A 15,604-nucleotide genomic window follows, 5' to 3' on the forward strand; every position below is an offset into this window, starting at 1 on the left:
TGTTGTTTTTTAAAAAGAATCCATATGATTTTTAAGCATCTACTCATGCCTAGCACTAGGCAGGCACTATCTCTAGTACTCTCTCCTCTGCTCACCCCCGTTTGACAGATGAGGAAAGTGAGGCTCAAAAAGGGGCCAGGACTTGCCCACAGTTCACACACAGCTGGGTGTTGAACCTAGGTCTGACCAGCAGTTGTGACGAAGACCCAGGGGCCCACCCGCCCCCATCAGGGTTTGGTTTGAACGAATCAGGAAAAGTTCAGCCACCAGGTTCCCTACGTCTGCATCCCACTTGGGCACTTCCAGAGACGGGGAGCCCAGCTCCTCATACCCCCACTGCAGGTGGGCAGCTCTAATTGGCATAAGGTTCTTGCTTCCTAACCTGACTCCGTGAGAGAGGATACCGCGTGACGACAATGCGGTAACAATGTCTAAGACACAGGGCACTTGCGTTGGGCCGGGCACGGTGCCATACTCATCTCGGACATTTGCTCATGCTCCTGCCATGCTGCCACGGGGGAGTGTGATGCTTGTCATCCCCATCGTGCAGGTGGGGAAGCTAGCTTGCGGCCCGGAGAGGTCAAGGACTTGCCTGCCCAAAGCCACAGAGAAAGCGTGAACATTTGAACCCGGTTCTAGAGCACTCGAGAGCGGAGCCCGTAACTTCTCGACCTTTCTCCTGCAGCCCCTCTTCCTAGTCCTCTCCCCCACCTCCTTCCCTCCAGGCACCCAGACCCCCTCTCGCCAGCTAGCACGCCTGCTGAGTTTGGGACAGAAAATCCATTTCTCCTCTCTGACTTCCTCCTGTCCTGAGCCCTCCCTCCCTGCTCGGGTAACGCCTCATGGCCAGTCCCCGGGGAGGCTGGAATAATTATAGATTTTTGAGAGGCTGCAATGGTGCTCTCCTGCCCCAGGGCCTGAGCAGGGCTGGGCTTGCCGGGCAGACAATTACAACGGGTGTCCACAAATTAGGATTCTGCAGGAGGAGAAAGGGGCTGATTGAATGCAACCTCTTCTTCTTCCTGCTTTTAATTGGGGGAGCAATACAGTCATTAACCCTCAGCCCGCTTATCAGGGCATCGTCTGCAGGAAACAGCTCTGTGGCCCTGGCCCGGATCAGTGCGTTTGGTTTCCGGTAAAGGCAGAGGATCACCTGGAAGATCTTGTCTGCCCTTCAAGACCAGGGCCTGACCTCCTTCCTAACCTTCCAGGCCCTGGTTCAACACGTCTAGGGCTTGGCCTGCAGACCTGGGTTTGAATCCTGTTCCTTCTACTGTCCAGCTGTGTGACCGGGATAAGCCCCTTTACCTCTCTGAACCTCGGTTCTCTTTTTCAATTAAAAAAAAATTTTTTTTAACATTTATTTATTATTGAGAAACAGAGAGAGACAGAGCATGAGCAGGGGAGGGGCCGAGAGAGAGGGAGACGCAGAATCTGAAGCAGGCTCCAGGCTCTGAGCTGTCAGCACGGGGTCCGACGCGGGGCTCGAACTCACGAACCAAACTGTGAGATCATGACCTGAGCCGAAGCCGGACGCTCAACCGGCTGAGCCGCCCAGGCGCCCCTGAACCTCAGTTCGTTATATGAAACGAGCAGAGAATGAGAGCGCAGGGGGGAGGACAACACAAGGCAACATGTGCCTCGTGTTTGTCCCATAGTAGGTGCTCCACAAACATCACTCCCTTCTCTCACGTTCTAGCTCAAAATTCTGTCACCTCTGGAAAGATTTAACAGACGCTCCTTGTATCTTCATCAGATTATGCAGTGAGTGCAGCATCTGTATTTCACTCATATCTGGGCCCCCGTGCAACCTCCCATCCATCAGTCCTGTACCTGCTTCTTCCTCAATTTGCTCCTCACGGCCCCCTACCAGCGACACACAGGCAGGCCTCGGGGGACGTGTTCACCAAAGGCAGCCTCAGCCCGCTCCCCACCTCCCTCCATCTCTGAGGCCAGATCCCCCATTCCGGACCCTCTGGCCCCAAATCTCCTCTCTCCTTCTGCACAGCCCTCCTTGCCCTTTTAGTCTGCAGATCCCTGGTTTGAGGCTGCCTCCTCCAGGAAGCCCACAGGGACTGGACCCCAGGCCACCCATCAGTCTCTGCCAGAATGAGAGTCCCTTGAGGACCAGTAAAAGGATCAGCTCCTTGTCAGGGGAACCAAGGCAGAAATGGAGCTAGAGGGAGGCAAGGAGGGCAGGACGGAGAGAACCACTGTGGCCCCGAGGGTCCCCGCTCAGCCCATCTCTTGCTACGTCCTGCCGTGTCAGGGCCTGCTCGAAATCCTCCAGTGATGAATGGGTACACAAAATGTCGTCTCTCCATACAACGGAATATTATTCGGCCTTAAAGAGAAGGAAATTCTGACACGGGCTCCAACATGGATGACCCTGGAGGACATGATTTCGCTGAGCGAAATAAGCCAGGAGCCAAAGAACGAACAATGCATGATTCCACTTATAGGAGGCCCCTAGAGCGGTCAAACTAGAGACAGAAAGCAGAGGGGAGGCGGCCTGGGGCTGGGGGAGAGGAGAATGGGGGGGGGGAGGCGGTGCTTAGCGTTTTACGGGAGCAGAGTTTCAGCTGCAGAAAATGAGAACGTTCTGGAGATGGATGGCGGGGACTGCTGCCCAAAAATCGGGACGTATTTGTCGCCCCTGAACCGTACACGTAAAAAATGGCTAAAATGGTAAATCCGATGTTGTATAAATTTTATCACAGTTTTTTTTCAAGTCCTCCCGTGGCTTCTGGCCTGCCACAGCGGTTTTCACACAACGAGGATTTCCCTGGACTTGTGCCCAGAATGCTCCCCACCCCCACGCACGGGACCCCCCCCCACCTCGTCCAAACCTTTGCGTCCGTGTCACCTCCTGCGTCTTCCCCACCCTGTCTGTCCCCTTTCCGCGACTTCGCGCTTTCTCCTAACCATTACACTAACATGCCGTCTCTTCCGCGTCTCATTCGCTGCCCCTCTCCCAACCTGAGTGTAAGCCCTTCAAAGGCTGGAGACTGGAGCCTGTTTTGTTTACTGTGGGATCCTGGCAGCCGCAATGATGCCAGACACACGGTAGGTGTTCAGTGAACGCTGGCTGCTGTCGCGCAAGACATATACGGTGGCTCTGCCAGAAGGCAGAGAAAGGATCCCATCCTCCTGGCTCAGGGCCACCCGGGAGCTCCAGGAAACCCTCACACTCGGGGTGCCCAATGGGACACTCAGGGTCGGAAGCAGCTTCTCGGGCTGGGCATCCGAAGTCCGCAGCAGTGGCTCTGTTGAGCCCCGGCCGTGGCCCCTCCTGCCTCTCCCTGTCACTTCTATGTGTCCCCCCTGGGCTGGAATCCCAGCTCACAGGTGGCCCTGTGCCTGGAGATGCCCTCCCTGCCCAGGCTGGAGCGGAAGTCCTCTTCGGGGCCCCTGATGGTCTCTGAGTCCTGTCATCGCCCCCACCGCAGCATGTCATGTGACAGATACTAAGGTGTCTGTGTCTCCCCCAGCCTGGGAGCTCCCCCAGCACACGGCCCCTGCACTGCCCAGCAGGGAGGAGGTGCTGTTAAGCGTGTGCCGAAAGGGCGAGTGAATGAATGAATGAATGAATGAAGGTAGAAAGGTCAGACAGAAACCCAGAGGACTTAAGTTTGAAACCGTAAGGAAAAAAACAAAACAAAACAAAGGAGACGGACATCTTTTGTTTATTGGGCACTTACTATGTGCCAGAATGGAGTTTCTGGGGGGGGGACCGTGCCCACAAGAGCAGGGATAGGGACGGACAAATGGATAATGTGGACACAGCAACCTGGGAGGTCCTAGCTGGGCCCCAGTAGGCCGGGCCCCTCCCCACCCTCCCTCCTTCTGGCCCTCACGACCACCGGCCGCCCAAGCCCGGCTTGGCCCACGCGGGTCCTGCCAAACTGACAGGCAGGCTGCAGGCTCCCTGAGAGGCCCCGTAAAGTTGGGAGAGGAAGTGTGACCGAGAATGAGACGGGACAATAAATCAAGGCCAATGCCAGAAAGGGCTGTGGCTGCTTCGCGGGGGGCCCTCTGCACCCTTGCGGCCCGGGGACCGGCACCACAAGCCTGGGATCAAACACGGGATCATCTTTCCGACTGGAGGCCCACAACCCACCAGAAAGCTGATGTGTCTGACCCCACATAATCCCTCGGAGCGGCCCTGCAGGTCAGGGATCATCGGCTCTTTCCTGCAGGTGGGGAAACTGAGGCTCACAGAGGTTTCCAGCAGCTCAGGGACTTTGAGGAGCTGGGATTCAGACTCAGGCCTTAGGAGCCAAGTCCAAACTCTCCCCCTGTCCTCTGCTGGTGCTGGTACGACAGTGATGAAGATAGGAAGTCGGGGTGTCCACGTGAGGGCCCCTGGAACTCCCCCCACCACTTACCTCCCTCCATACCTGAGCCTTTTCCAGCAACTTAAGAAACAAAGCTCAGAGAACCTGGGGGCCATCAGGCACCCCTCTAGGTGCCGCCTGTACACAGAAGCCTACTTCATCCTCCCAAGGACTTGATGAGCTGCTACCATTTATTGTCAGCCCCATTTCACAGAGGGAGGTATGAAGATTCAGAGAGGGAGTGTCAGTGCCTGAGGTCACACCGCATGAGGGAACAAAGCCAGACTTCAGTCCCAAGGCTGCTTGCAGAATTTGCCAACCAGAACCTGGGTCGTCGTCGTCACTCAGCTCCTTTCCCCTTCTGTCCTAAAAAGTGTGACTCTTTGGGGGTCGTTTCCGGACAGCCTGCTCTGTGCCCAGCTCAGCTGGTGGCCAGGACTGCAAGGGGTGTGTGGCACGGGGTCAGGAAGGCCCGTGGCCACCTTAACTCCCAGCTGGGAGGCCGAACAGGGGAAAGGCTGCAGAGGGAGTATTTAACGGAGCCCCAGCTCATCTGTGAATCTCACCTTGCTCCCGAAACCAGGAGATGTGACATGTCCATAAGAGGAAAACCCAGATAAACTGGATGGAAAAGCCCCCAGGCTCTGAGAGGGCTGGCTTCATAGAAGAAGCCCAGCAGGCAACACCCAGTCTTCTCCTCCCTGGGGGTGGGTGCAGAGCATCTGCTCGGGGATGGGCTCAAGGGAGGAACTCGAGGGTTCTCTGGCAGGCTGAGGGATCCGGGTCGTTTCCTCTTGGAGTGGGCAAGCGCTCCCCTTCTCAAGAAGCGGAAGAAGGCATTTTGTACAAAAGCTTAGTGAACCGCAGCGTGCCTTGGCGGGAAGATGGCGACCCGGGCATGCGGTGAGCTCAAGTCCTCCTCGCAAACGGGATGAAAGAGATCAACCCTCATAGACCCCTACGTGTGCCGGGCTTCCCAAGACGCGGCCCACAGTCCACAGGAAGGGCAGACACACAGACAGGTGACTACTGGGTGAACAACAGCTGGGACTGAGCCTACATCGCCATGTACCGTTGTTCAGGGTGTGCACCATTCACATAGCCATGCATCGTGGCCCCTCCCCGCCCCAGCCCAGAGATACGCAGAGCACAACCGTATGCAGAAACTTGGGATGCAGGTAACGGTGTGAGGGAAGATAAAGGCAGGCCCACGTCTGCCTGGACTCAGGGGTGGCTTCTAGGTGGTGGGGCACACTTGGACTTGAAGGCTGGTTGGAGTTGGCACAGTTAGGAGGAGCTCCGAACAGGAAAGGGCGCACCCGAGGGAGAGTCTCACGAGTCTGACCTCTTGGGGACTACCTTCACCATTTCTGCAGGATCCCTGACGCACCTGCACCATTATTTACTTAATATTTATTTTCAAAGCATCTTTCCCTTTTTACTTAAATAAATTCAGCTTAAAAGGAGACTTTTATTACCGCCATAAACGGAAAATCAGCATCACTTGCCATAAATAGAGGGTAACTGTAAAAATAAACACTATGAGAACCAAACAGCATCTGTAAATTCCAGCCAGGGAAGGCAGCGGCTTGCTGAAGGCTCCGGGCCTCAGTCTCCATTTTCTTGCGTTAACAGGGGAGACCGGCGAGGGTCACGCATTAAATTCAGAGCAGCACCAAGCAGAGACTCTTCTCGGTCAGAAGGGCTCGGGACGCAGGGCCTGCTGAGGGCCGGACACAGCGGGCAGCCACCCCCACCACTGTCACAGGCCCTGGCGTCCTCGGCCACTGACCTCCCGCCTTTCATCCCTCGGCCCCACCTCCAGGCCCCGGCTTGCAGAGGCCCCCGGACCTGGAGCCTCTCTGCCACTCGCCTGTCACAACCCTACCGAGCCCGCCAGTCCGGCTGACGGGGCAGCTTCCTGGGTGATTCAGCGCCAGGCGCCCTGCGTCTTGCACGCGGTGAGGACTAACACCCGCTCCGGGCCCGAGGAGGCCCGAGGGCCCGCTTGCAGAGTGAGCGAACAAAGAAATGAACGGTGGATGCCCTCACGGTCCCTGCTGCTGCAACCAGGGAAGCCACCTCCCGAGGCATTGATTGCCCTCCCCCCAAATGGGGAAAGAACATTATTTTTGTATGAAAGCAAACATGAATATATTATGGATCAGAATACAGAACCCATGAATTTTGAATGAAATAGACCATCAAAGAAATGGTGCCCTGGTGGGGAGCTGTTTACTCCGCCGCGTGGGGCTGATCCCCTAGTCAAGGGGCCTCTGTCCGATCCAGTCAGAGGCCTCCTTTGTCTCTGCAGCCTTAGGCCTTGCCCCGCGCAGGGGATTGTTGACCTGTTGGCAAAAGCGGGGAGCGGACCGGGAGGAAGCAGAGGGACTGGGTGGGGGGGGTGGCAGGGACGCCCAGGATTTACGCGTGAGGATAACAGCTGCACCCCTGGCCTGACTTGCCGTGTGGCTCTAAGTTACCCCACTGGCCCGAGTGCTTGTTCCCACATGTGTCATTTTTTTTTTTAAGTTTATTTATTTATTTATTTATTTTATTATTATTATTTTTTAACGTTTTATTTTTGAGACAGAGACAGAGCATGAACGGGGGAGGGGCAGAGAGAGAGGGAGACAGAATCGCAAGCAGGCTCCAGGCTCCGAGCCATCAGCCCAGAGCCGGACGCGGGGCTCGAACTCCCGGACCGCGAGATCGTGACCTGAGCCGAAGCCGGACGCTCAACCGACTGCGCCGCCCGGGCGCCCCTCGCTTGTGTCACTTCTTCAAGGCTTATTTCGAGGACTGATGCAGGTGACATGTCCGTGTGGGGGACGCAGTAGGGCCTCAACGCCCGCTGTTCCCCGGTGGCAGCCACTCAACTGCTGAGTTTTACACACACACAAGGCCGTTCGCTCAGGTGGGGTCCCTGCCCAGCCCCACTGATGGGGAAGGAGGGCTGCCCTAAATAAAAGTGCAACCAGCTACCATTTTGAGCCCTTACTATGCGCTAAGTGCCTGGTGATGCTGGGCCTCGGTTTGCTCATCTGTAAGATGGGGGTGATAACACCTACGTCGTAAGGCTGTTGTCAGTGGACGATCTGGCAGAGTATGGGCTCCAGGGGCGTTTCCTTGGTGCTTAGTTTGTCATCGGAGCAAAATTCAGGTCACAGAATTAACCACTTTAAAACGAACAAGTCGGTGGTACTGAGCGCATTCACGGCGTTGGACAACCACCCCCTGCATCTAGTCCGCGGACGTTTTCATCCCCCTGAAGGGAAACCCCGCACCCAGGAGGCAGTCACGAGCCGTCCCCGTGACCCCTGGCGGTCACCGCTCTGTGTTCTGTCTCTGGACTCCCCTATTCTGGATGTCTCAGACCAATGCGATAACACCACATACGGTCTTTGGGGACCGGCTTTTTTTTTCACTCAGCCTAATGTTTTCGAGGTTCCTCTACATTGTAGCATATATCAGGTTTCATTCCTTTTTATAGAGATGCTTCTTTAATAACGTAAAATGTCTCACCGAATCCCCAAGACAACCTGGGAAGTGGCCACCGTCACTCTCCTCTTCTTATGGGTGAAGAAACTGAGGCACGGACAGAGGGAGGACTTGCCCCCCCCTCCCCCGCCAGGCAGCCGTGACCCGGCTGGGCGGGCAGTGCCGGTGCCCGCGGCGGGGGGCAGGGTGCCTCCCAAGGCCAGCGGTGCGGATTGAGGGAGACAGCGGGAGAATTACAAATCTAGGGAGATTTAAGGAGAGTGAAAATATTCTGGCACTTGCAGGATTGTGGGAGTCGAGCAGGTTTCCCCAGCGGAATTCCCGCCTCCTCTTCCCACACATCTGGGCCCCGGGGAGTGAAAGGGTTTGGGAGGGAGGGAGGCAAGCGGGAGTGGGGGGGGGATGTGCAGGGAGCCAGCGACAGGACAGGAACCAGGATGCGGGGGCAGGGACACGAGATGGCAAACAGACATCCTGACGTTTGTGCAGATGCCATTTCCTCCCACCCCCCTCCCCTGGACATCCTGCAAGGCCAGTGGGGTGAGCCCATTGCACAGATGGCTCCTCAGGCTTGCAGAGCTTGAGGGGGGGTCAGGACTTGACCTAAGAGTCTGCCTAAGAGTCTGACCCCAAAGCCCGGGCGTGTGCCCTCCTTGCTGCCTGCCAGGGGCAGAGAGGGGGTGAATGGAGGAAGCAGAGGGAGGCCGCACCAGCCACAGGGATGAGCGGCTGCCCCCGAGCCCAGAAAGGAGCGCCCCTCAAGTCCAGTGAGAGGGAGAAAGACAAGTGAGAGGTGGGTGGGCGCAGGGAGCGTGAAGAACAGAGAAGGGGAGAGGGCACTTGAACGCCAGGTGCGGGGACCGACAGCAGGGGAGAAACTGAGGCAGACTCTGGCGGCCACGCCGCCTCCCCAGGAGGTGTGGTCCAGAGCAGCCCCCCTTGGGACCTAGTGCTTGCCCCTGCCCCTCCCACCCCTGCCCCTCCCGCCCCTGCCCCTCCCACCCCTGCCCAACTGTGTTTGGGAAATCTAGCAGAGCAGCAGAAACCGTGCGAGCTCCGGAGTCAGGCTGACCCACATGTGAACCCCAACTCTGCTTCCTTGTGGTGGGCAAAGCCCTGAGCTTCAGTCTCCTCATCTCTAAAACGGGTATCATGGGCACTCAACAGAATCACACATCCCCGTAAATATCCGGCACCTAGTGGGCTCCATGGAGCTTTCTCAGGTTGGTGATGATCGGGCCGCTATTCACGCCGCCTCTCACAGGGTGGCCTTGCTCCGGCTCCTCTTGCCCCAAGACTCCCACCTCCCTTTTCCTCCCCTAGAAGACTAGACTGGCCTGGCCTTCTGAAACGCAAGGACTGTTCTAGAACCAGAGAATCCCTAGCTGACGGGGTTCTGCCCCACCCCAGGGCTTTTGCACTGAGTGCTTTTCCTCTGCCCGGGAGGAGATTCAACAGAAAACAGCAGAGCCAGGATGGGGCTCAGGACTCCCAGCGCCGAACTGGAGTTCAGGGACCACTGCTGGGGTTTGGGGGACATGAGGAGACCAGCCGGTGAGGCTCAGGGCCCCCTGCCCCAGAGGCCTTCCGTCAGCTGTCAGCCAGCCTGCCCGCCCCCTCCCTCTCGTCTGCCTGCCAGGAGACCATTAGTGCAGGGTTGTTTGGAGCGTTATTTTCACTACCATGCACTCCGGCCGCCGGGCCTCCATTAGGGACCCTTTCCTGGGGCCAATGACAGGCGGCAAACGGCTCCCCAGTGAGCCGGCCATAATTGCTGCCGCCTCTGAGGCCGGAAATAATTTTTTTAAAACCTCACAAAGCAAAACAGACACGCTGCCGTCTGCTCTCACCTTCCCTGCCCTCAGCCAGGAACCAAACCTGAGGGTTGGGAGAAGAGGGGCTTCAGTCAAGACCCCCAGCCCCAAGTTGGCCAGTGAGGCTCAGAGAGCTTGAGTACGGGGCCGGGACTTGAGCCCAAGAGCATCTGACCCCAAAGCCCGGGCACGTACCATCCCCTACAACCTTATCACGCCAGGCTGGGCCGGGGGGGGGGGGAAGGTGGGGCTCTGCTCCCTTGCCTTGAACTAGGTGTGGGCCCCCAGCCCACCCACCTCTTAAGCCCGTTTCCTCTTCTGCAAGATGGCGTGTGGACGGGTGCCTGGGGTGCCCGCTGGGATGACCACGGTGAGGCTCTGACAGGTCACCAGTGTGCGCGCGCACACACACACACACACGCACACACACGCGCACGCGTGCACACCCAGTTCCCATCTCCCACCGAGCCCACGTTTCTGTCGCCCCCTGGACGCTGCGGCCCCGGCATCCTACGAGCCTGCGAGTTCGGGCCTAGTCCAGGAAACAGCCTCTCCCCCTCCAGCCTCCAAGTCCTGTTTGAGCCCCCACTTCAGGCACATGGCTGGTCCTACCCCGACGCCAGACCCCCACCCTCCCCACTCGAAAACCTCCAGCTGGTGGGGGTCAACACCAAGCTCCGCAGCCTGCTTTGCCCAGTACACATGCACGACTCTCCCGCTGAAGCCCCTGCCAGACCCAGGACGTCAGGGGAGGCTCCCCTGGCCTCTGGAATCCCCTCAACCCAGCCCTCAGCCCTGGATTCAAGGAGCCCACCTCCCCCAGGAAGTCTTCCTGACTGCCCCAGGACATGGGGACCACTCTGGTGGGAAACCTTCAGAGAACCCCCGCCCCCCCATTTCTAGGGCTCTCGTCTCTGGCTGGCTGTCCTCCGTTACCTCTCCCCCGCGCCCACCCCCTGGAGACACTCACCCAGAACTTGCTGGGGAAAGTGACAAGCTTGTTCCAGAGCCCCCCCAACCCCACCCCCAGGTCACATGGGAGAGCTGCGGGGGAGGAGGAGGACCCACTCCCGGCTCTGCTGAGGGCTTGCCCTGCATCCTGGGGCTGGCCCTGGCTCCTTTCTGGGCCTCAGTTTCCTCCCCAGTGAAATGAAGGCTGCTTCCCCTGGGACCACAGGTGAGCTTCGGGGGCCTCAACGAACCCACAGGCACTAACCAAAAATGGTGTGGCATTTTTCTAAGGAAGTGATCCATTTTTCATCAGATGCTCAAGAGGCTTGTGACCTCCAGGAAAATTAGGAACCACTAGTCTAGACAAGCTCCAGTGTCCCTTGTAACATCACCATTTCATTTCATCCCCTTGTAACATCGCCATTCATTCATTCACTTCAGTCATTCAACTGACATTTCTCAGGTGCCCGCTCTGTGTGGGTATCGTCATGCTACCCAGAATACACGCGTGTGTGATCCTAGATGTGACCTGGAGAGAGGAGTGTGTGGGCGCGTGTGCGTGCGTGCACGTGTGTGCATGTGAAGACAGACAGGGTGAGGTGGGGAGATGGGAAGAGGGAGGGTGATGGATGCAGCAGACACAGGGAAAGGGACAAAGAAAGATGGAGAGAGACTGAAGGACAGAGGGAGAGAGTCCAACCCGGAGAGAGAGATCCAGAGAGAGGGGCAGGCAGAGCACTTGCCACAGATGGCCACTGCCAGCCCCCTAATTGATAGCTCTGAGCAAGGCCACCCCCCCCGGCCCCAGCTCCGGCTCTAACCTTCCAGATGCTCCCAGAGCTTCTATGCCTCACGTCCCAAGGGCATCAGCTTGGAGGGGCCGGGGAGGCTGATTCAGAAGCCAAGGCTATGGCACAGAGGGCACAGCCTGGCCCCCCTAGGCTGGGACGCTAGAGGGACCACCCGGCTCCTTCCCGCCCAGCCACATCTCAACCGCACATGATCAAACACCCAAATGCACGCATTCCAGACACACGCTCAGACAAAGCCACCAGCCCCCTCCCTGCGGAACAGCCAGGCAGGTGCACCCAGGGTCCCACCACCCCCACTGACAGTGCTGGACTCGGATCCAGGAGCCTAGGCTCTCAGATCGAGCTTGTTCAGCCAGACCCTGGCCTTTCTGGCATTTTGGCATCCCGGAGAGAATCCGACGAAGCCAGGGTGCCGCTCCGGAACAAAGCAAGCAAGTGTCCACACGCCCACCGGGCTTGGCAGCCAGGAGCAGGACAGATGAGCAGGGCAGAACCCCAGCTCTGCAGCCCCATAAGCTGGGCTCAAGCCTGGCTTTGCCATTCAACAGCTGTGTGGCCTCAGGCAGGTCACATCACCCCCTACGCCTCCGTGTCCTAGTCCGTAACATGGGAGCACCCTCCCCATGGGGCGTGTGAGGCCTAAAGGAGGAGGTAAGGGAGATGATCGGCACAGAGGAAAAAACTGGATGAACGCTGCCTGGCGTCTTGGTTCCCAGACCCCCGAAGGCCACTGAGAGGAAGCACCACGTGCTAGACGGAGTTCGCACCGCCGTGGACTCCAGCCTCACCTGCTGCCTGGAGGACAAAGGAGAGGGCCTGGAAGGACTCCAGAGGCTTAGAGCTTAGGTAAATTTGCCATCGTTGGGGGTGCCGAGGCCCAGAGAAGGGCAGGGACCTGCCAAGCTACCCAGCAAGGCCGAGTTAGCGGGAGGGTTGGCTAAAAGCTCAGGGTCTACTTCTCCCACCCCCGAACTCTGGCACTTTAACTTTAATGAAGTCACAAAGGAGCCACTGCCCGCACCTCTCAACACAGGAGCCAGCAAAGGCCCTCACCCCTGCCTCGTCCCCTGTGTGGGGCCCGGGCATCCTCAGCCCCGCCCACCGGGCATCCTCAGCCCCACCCACCTCAGCCCCGCCCACCGGGCATCCTCAGCCCCGCCCAGCCTCGCTGGGTGCCAGACCGTCATTAACCACCCACTGTGTTCTGACTTCTCTGCCGACTTCGCCAGTCTGTGCTCCTTTGGGAAATAAAGCAGGGATTCCCTCCAAAACGCCCCCAGCTAATAAATGGTTGGGTCCAGCTTGCATATCTTCTGCGACAGGGAGCTCACTCTGGGGTCCCCTCACTGCCCCGGGAGGGAGTGTCTTTTCTGGGCTGAACATCATCGCTGCTTCTCAACTCCTATCACAACTTATACTTCTAGGTATGTTTTATAGGTTTAGTTGTCTGAGCTAGAACCTTATCTGTCTCCTTCGCTGCTACGTCCCCAGTGGCTAAAGGAGCCTGGTGCATGGCAGGTGCTCGGCTGATCTTTGTTGAATGAATGAGGGACTAAGTGAATGGTCAAGCCTCCAATACCCGGCAGCGGCCTCTGTCAGGCCAGAGGTTCCGAATGAGAGCCCCGAGTAGGAGGTGGGAGGAGGCAGCCCGCGGGCCAACAACCCCCAAGTGCAGTCATTTCTACACACAGATCTGCCTGTGGACCACCCTCACTGGCCTGTCTGACTGGTTTCCTATAAACTAACCCACTGTTTTCTCATATGCCCGTTAGCCTCGTCCTAAGCGATCATATCCGTGAAATCACAGTTTTGATGTGCCGGTTTTATTTTTCCAATCCACATTAAAATGAATGCGAACGATTAAAATGTAAGAGGTTGTGTCCGGGTGCTGCCTAAAACCATCTCTCAGGTAGGACCCAAAGGCTGCGGAGGGTCCTTGAAGAGAGGTTTCAGCTGGGGGTGAGGGAGCTGAGTCCCAGGGACTCCTCTGCTGGCTTCCAGGACGGGGAGGGGGCCCCGTGGCGGGGACGGGGACCTGAAGGAGCGATAGCCCCTCTGGCTCCCCGTCTCTGCCTCCCTTCCCCCGGCGGCAGGTGCCAGAGGGACCTCAGGGTCACCAGCTGGTGGAGGGGTGGATTTCTTCCCCCAGTGAGATCACCGGCCCTTTTTCTGATAGAAGAGTCTCACCTCGCCGGGGCGGGGAAGAGGAGGACACACCCTGGCGCCGCGTGACCCTCAGGGTTGCAGCCTCTCCTATGTACCCAAGGGGCGGGGCCTGGGTCCCTCCACGGGCAAGGCGGCATCAGCCTTGCCCAGCCCGGGATGCCCTTGCCGTGGTCTGTAAGGATGAGGACGGGCTCCGGCTTTGTGACTTTTCTTCTAAAGACATGGATTCCTTACGAAATTAAAATCAACCGAATGTTTAAAACTACATCGGCTTGGAATACACCAAAGTTTTAAGATTTCAGACCTTGGACGTCTCCAAAAACTCTTCGCCTCTGGGACTCAACAGCATTGTGAGCGTGGGGTCTGGAGTCACACTCCGGGGTTCAAATCCAGGCTCCAGCACTTGCTGGGTGTGTGACCTCAGGCGAGGCTGTCAACCTCACTGGGCCTCAGTTTCCTCAAAAATACACTGGGCCAGAGAAAAGGTCCCTTCTTCTTAGGGTGCTTGTGGGGATCAGATGGAACAATGCCATGCAAGGCCCTGGCGTGACACTCAGTAAACATTTCCTTCTGTATATTTCTCACTTCATTTGCACAGCGTTGGGTAAGGTGACCCCCAAGCCAAACCCTAACCTCCCAGGCAGTTTGGGCAAATGCACCCTTGCCCACGGCTTTGTTCCTCCCCTCCGTCTCCGGTCCTGGCGGCTGACCACTCTCCCTCACCCCTGTCCCTGCCCACTTGTTTATCACAAGGAGACTTCCCCCAACACTTCTGCTGTCACCATGTCACCGTGGAGATGAGCCGAATTCCTGTCCTGCTGGCCGCCCGCGGCTCCCGTTGCTTCGGGAAAAGGCCGCCGGAGCGGCTGATAGGCAAGGTGTCAAAACCAATTGGTGTGAAGGACTCGGGGAAAACCGCTTGTGAGGGCCGATTCCCCACAGGAGGCCGGGAACCCTCAGCCCAAGGCCGAGTGTTTACGGGCGTAATTGATAGAATAATCACCAACACCCGAGACAATGCGAACACATTTTTAACATCATAACCTTCGGAAGACAGCACTCAATTTTCTCCATCTCCCAGCCACCAAACTAGCCAGCTTATTGATGGGGAGATACCAACAGTTCAGTAAGGAATGAGATAATGCCAGAGTCGTTTTCCAGTGCACAGGCTGTTTGCCAAACGGCCCGGTGGCCCCCGCCCCTCCCTCAGCACCCCGCTGCTCCCTCCTGGCAACAGAGAGAACCTCAGGACGGTGAATCACTCAATGGACAAAGCACCGGGCCAAGCCAGGATCTGTGTCTGCATTGGGGTATATTAATAATTGAAGGTGCTGGCCTAGGTGTGTGTGTGCGTGCGTGTGTGTGTGTGTGTGTGGCAGGGTGGGGTGGCAGAATGGATGTTTGCTTCAGTATCAGGCTTCCTGGGTCTCCTCTCAGGGTCCACATGCCTGCTCCAGCGTGGCCCTCTCCCTCTCTTGCAAAACCAAATCAACCCAGCAGCCCCTGGACAAGACAATATCCTGTCCCTACACGTGGGTGAATACTTTAGGCAGTGGCTCCCAAACTCCAGCTGCGCAGGAATCATTGGGGGAGCTTATTAAAATGCAGATTCCAGGGTCTCATCAACAATCATTTTGGCCAATGGGTCTGGGGGACCCTGGGATCTGCATTTTAACAAACTCCCCGGTGATTCCAAGGCGGGAGGTCTCTGCAGGATGCGCACAGAGGTCCCGCCTTCAGGACCCCTGCCCTGGCCCAGACCTGGGACAAGGACTGGAGAAAGAGTCCAGCCCAGCTGTCTTTTTCTAAACTTGCATGTGGCCTCAGCAAGACCCTACCCGTCACCTGTCTAAGCGGCTGGTTCCTCTTGCTGGAACCCACTGCTTTGCCAGTTCTCTGGGGAGCTGGAAGGCTCAGCTAAGGCCGTGCAGAAGGAAGAAGTCCTGTCACGTGACTGGCCGAGCCTGCCTCAAGGCCGTCCCGGAGGAGGCAGGCACAGCTCTTCCGCTCCCCATACAGGCTC

The 15,604-nt window shown here is 57.6% G+C and overlaps 1 protein-coding gene across 3 annotated transcripts in view; it reads right to left on the minus strand.

The window, feature by feature from the left end:
* The window catches only part of VSTM2L (V-set and transmembrane domain containing 2 like), a 37,238-nt gene that overhangs the window by 18,071 nt on the left and 3,563 nt on the right, over positions 1-15,604 (minus strand). For 2 of the 3 annotated variants that reach the window (XM_043602400.1, XM_043602402.1), the window contains exon 2: positions 9,950-10,045. The exons of the other annotated variant lie outside the window; for it this stretch is intronic. In XM_043602400.1, coding sequence (XP_043458335.1) covers positions 9,950-10,045 — 96 coding nt within the window. The remainder of the gene's footprint in view (positions 1-9,949; positions 10,046-15,604) is intronic. 3 annotated transcript variants of the gene reach the window in all.

The sequence above is a fragment of the Prionailurus bengalensis genome, chromosome A3 (assembly GCF_016509475.1).
Source record: "Prionailurus bengalensis isolate Pbe53 chromosome A3, Fcat_Pben_1.1_paternal_pri, whole genome shotgun sequence".
NCBI classification, from domain to species: domain Eukaryota; kingdom Metazoa; phylum Chordata; class Mammalia; order Carnivora; family Felidae; genus Prionailurus; species Prionailurus bengalensis.